General features: G+C 36.5%; 1 protein-coding gene across 1 annotated transcript; it reads left to right on the top strand.

Moving 5' to 3' along the window:
- Window positions 1-1,095: 1,095 nt before the first annotated feature.
- On the top strand, window positions 1,096-2,037 carry LOC140615294 (olfactory receptor 51A4-like). The gene has a single exon (XM_072795207.1). It carries the CDS (start codon window positions 1,096-1,098, stop codon window positions 2,035-2,037), a length of 942 nt encoding a protein of 313 aa, XP_072651308.1.
- The last annotated feature ends 1,828 nt before the right edge of the window (window positions 2,038-3,865 follow it).

Below are 3,865 nucleotides of genomic sequence, written 5' to 3'. Positions count from 1 at the left end.
GACACCTAACTCTGGGAAACAAACAATGGGTTGCACAAGAGGAGGTGGGTGGGGGGATGGGGTAGCTGGGTGATGGGCACTGGGGAGGGCACTTGATGGGATGATATAATGGGTGTTTATTATACTATATGTTGGCAAATTGAGTTTAAATTAAAAAAATAAAATATTGACAATGGTTCTACTATAACTTTCCAATCCTTTGACTTGCATTTTCCTGATGATGAATGGTGTGGAAGATCATTTACATCTTCATTATTGAATTGTTAAGTTTCTTCCTAAATTCTGGATGCATGTCCAGATATAGGATTTGCAAATATATTCTTATTCTATGGTTAGTCTGTTGACTTTCTTGACAGTGTACTTTGAATCACAAACTTTTAAAAAAATCTGATTAAGTCCAATTTATATATTTTTTTGTTTATACTTTTTGTGCCATATGAATCCATTTTCTAACCCAAGTTCAGAAAGATTTACTCCTTTGTTTTCTTCAAATGGTTTTACTATTACAGCTCTTGTATAGAAGTCTTATATTTTGATATAATTTGTTTGTATATAGTGTGAGGTAGGGATCTAAGTTCATTATTTTGCATATTGATATGCAATTGTCTTACCATCATTTTTAAAACAATACAATTTCTTAAAGGTTAAATATTAAATAATTGCCCATGCATTTGTAGTGTTATGTTCCTGATTTGTACCTATGTTAATCCATATAATTTCCAAATTCGTACAGTGTCACAATCTAACAAAATATGCTATTGGAATAGAGGCTGATAAATTTTCTGTTTCCTTCTTACGTGCTGAGTCTAAGGAAAACACTTTGAATATTTATATCCATCTACTGATGAGGGATAGGTACATTTTCATGTTTTTTCTGTATCCTGCTTACATGTGTCATGATATTATTCCTATCTGTATCTTACAAAATGCTTTCTTTTCATCCTAAGAATTATTGCAGAATAAGTGGAATCATAAGATTTCCATTGACCTGAATGACTAGACAAATGACTACACAAATATACATTTAAGCAAACTCGTTTTTGCCATTGTAGGATGTCTCTTCTGAGACCCACATCCTGATCTCACTTTACTGCAATGTCAGCCTTTAACACTTCTGAAGTGGAAATCTCTACCTTCTTCCTCATTGGGATCCCAGGGATGAAGCATGCTCACATTTGGGTCTCCATCCCCATTTGCCTCATGTACCTCTTTGCCATCCTGGGGAACTGCACCATCCTCTTTTTCATAAAAACAGAGACCTCTCTGCATGAGCCTATGTATTATTTCCTCTCCATGCTGGCCTTTTCTGACCTGGGACTGTCCATCTCCTCCCTTCCAACCATGCTGAGAATCTTCTTGTTCAATGCCACTGGAATCTCCCCTGATGCTTGCTTTGCCCAGGAGTTCTTCATTCATGGATTCTCAGCCATGGAGTCATCAGTACTTTTCATCATGTCTATCGATCGCTTGATAGCCATCTGCAACCCTCTGAAATACACCTCCATTCTGAATAGTGTAAGAGTCTTTAAAATTGGCCTTGTATCTGCTATAAAAAGTCTCTTATTGGTCTTCCCTTTCCCCTTTATTCTGAAGAGGCTGAGATTCTGTAAGAAAAGCCTTCTATCTCACTCCTACTGTCTCCATCAGGATGTCATGAAACTGGCCTGTTCTGACAACAGAGTCAATGTCATCTACGGACTGCTTGTGGCTCTAACAGCTATGTTAGACTTGGTATGCATGGCTGTGTCTTACATGCTGATCATGAAGATTGTTCTGGGCATCACCTCACACAAGGGCTGTCTCAAGGTCCTCAACACTTGCATCTCCCACATCTGTGCTGTGCTGATCTTTTACGTGCCTATTATTACCTTGGCTATTATTCACCGCTTTGCCAAAAACGTTTCTCCAGTTGTTAGGGTCGTCATAGCTGATACCTTCCTTCTGGTTCCCCCTCTAATGAATCCCCTTGTGTACTCTGTGAAGAGTCATCAGATTAGAAATCTGATTCTCATGAAATTATGTGAGATAAAAGGTTGATGGGAAGCTTCAGCTGCAATGAATGCCCAGCTCACTTTGCACAAATGCGGGGATCCAAGAATGACAGTGAAGTAAAAGAGATTGACAAAAAATATATTTCATATATAGGCTCATCAAATTTCAAATTATTGATTTCATTTAGCAGCAACAACATCCTACATGGCTTAGGGTTATAATACATTAACCATTGCATTTTCTATGTCCTTTGACTCTTTTACCTCTCCACATTACCAGCTATATGATTATATCCACAATAGCCACAAAAGTGCCATTTTAATTTGATTAAAATGTTAGATTTATTATTCTTAAAAAAAGAAAATTAGTATGTCCCTTTGGGAAAAAAGCAAACATAACTCTAACTCAGGCATGATCAGTTCTAACTAAAGTGAACTGAAAGATTAATCACTCACACAGACACAAACACACACGTGCGCGCACATGCACAGCATCAGCATCCCCTAAGCACCTATTTTGTGTGTATATGTGTGTGTTTATGTGTTGGGAAAGTGATATATGTATGCATAGTTGTGTGTTTCATCAGCAATTCAAATAAATCATAAAAATGCTCCTATCTTCAAGTACCGTGAAAAATGTACTAAATGTAAATACAGTGGTAGATGAGCAAATATGTTGTCAACTTGTATTTTAAATTTTCTGCAATATATTTAATAAACCATCTTCTTTAGTATGCATATTGAGTGAGCTGTTCCTTATTAGTTTGTATAGCACTGTCTTTTTGCCAGTTTCACATCTTAACAGCAGTATTATTTCTTAATTGTCTAAATCCTGCATCAATGTGTATGTGACCGAAGTAGAGCATTTTAATTTCTATCTCTGTCAGTATCTAGAAAAGTACCTGGGACATATGAACTATTTATTGTATGTTTGTTAAAACATAGCAATCCTAGAACATTTTGAAGACATGACTATAAAGCATGATAAGAAAGCCACAGATCCATTAAAGTATGACTGAAAATCCTCGTTTAATACAAAGTTCACTTCTACAAATTAATTACTTGGGTATAAGTTAAAATAAAAGCGAACATGAATATACTTAGCAATCCTAAAAATAAGTGGAGTAGTGGAGTAATCTCATTATATAGATAAGATCTAGCCAGGTCTTCACTAAAAGTTATCTAACTGAATTTACTCTCACATGTAATAAGCATTACTATTTAATCCACACTAAATCCTAAAATTTAGAAAGCCTATATTAGTAAGATAAACACTCCATGCTAGAGACAGTATTATATCATATTATCCTAAACAACACAACATTTTTTTTTTTAAGATTTTACTTATTTATTCATGAGAGACACACAGAGAGAGGCAGAGACATAGGCAGAGGGAGAAGCAGAGTCCCTGCAGGGAGCCTTACCTGAGACTAGATCCCCAGACCCTAAGATTACGACTTGAGCCAAAGGCAGAAGCTCAATCACTGAGCCACCCAGGTGCCCCAAAACAACATTCTAGGGTAAGACATTGCAATGGCTCACAGATATGAAATAGAAGTTGTGGGAACTTGGGGGAGCTTCATCATCCTTAAGTTGTAGAAGTCATTGTTAGCATTACCAACTCTTGCTCTTACCGTTATCAAACCTTTCTTTGCTTCAATCACTATTCTGAATGAAGCCCCCTATATAATGAGTAAATGGTCACACATTGGAGGAATGGATAGTGGGGACATGTTTTACACCTCCACTAACAAAGAAGAGCATGGACTTTCATTATGAATTTCACTTACAGACTTAAGGAAAGGGCTGAAAAATATGAATTGCTTGATACTCTTAAACCAGGACTGGTCATACTACCCATGGATATGAACTCA

Source organism: Canis lupus, chromosome 23 (assembly GCF_048164855.1).
Source record: "Canis lupus baileyi chromosome 23, mCanLup2.hap1, whole genome shotgun sequence".
NCBI lineage: Eukaryota > Metazoa > Chordata > Mammalia > Carnivora > Canidae > Canis > Canis lupus.
The sequence above is the reverse complement of the archived record's forward strand: the minus strand, read 5'-3'. Positions and strand labels throughout refer to the sequence as shown.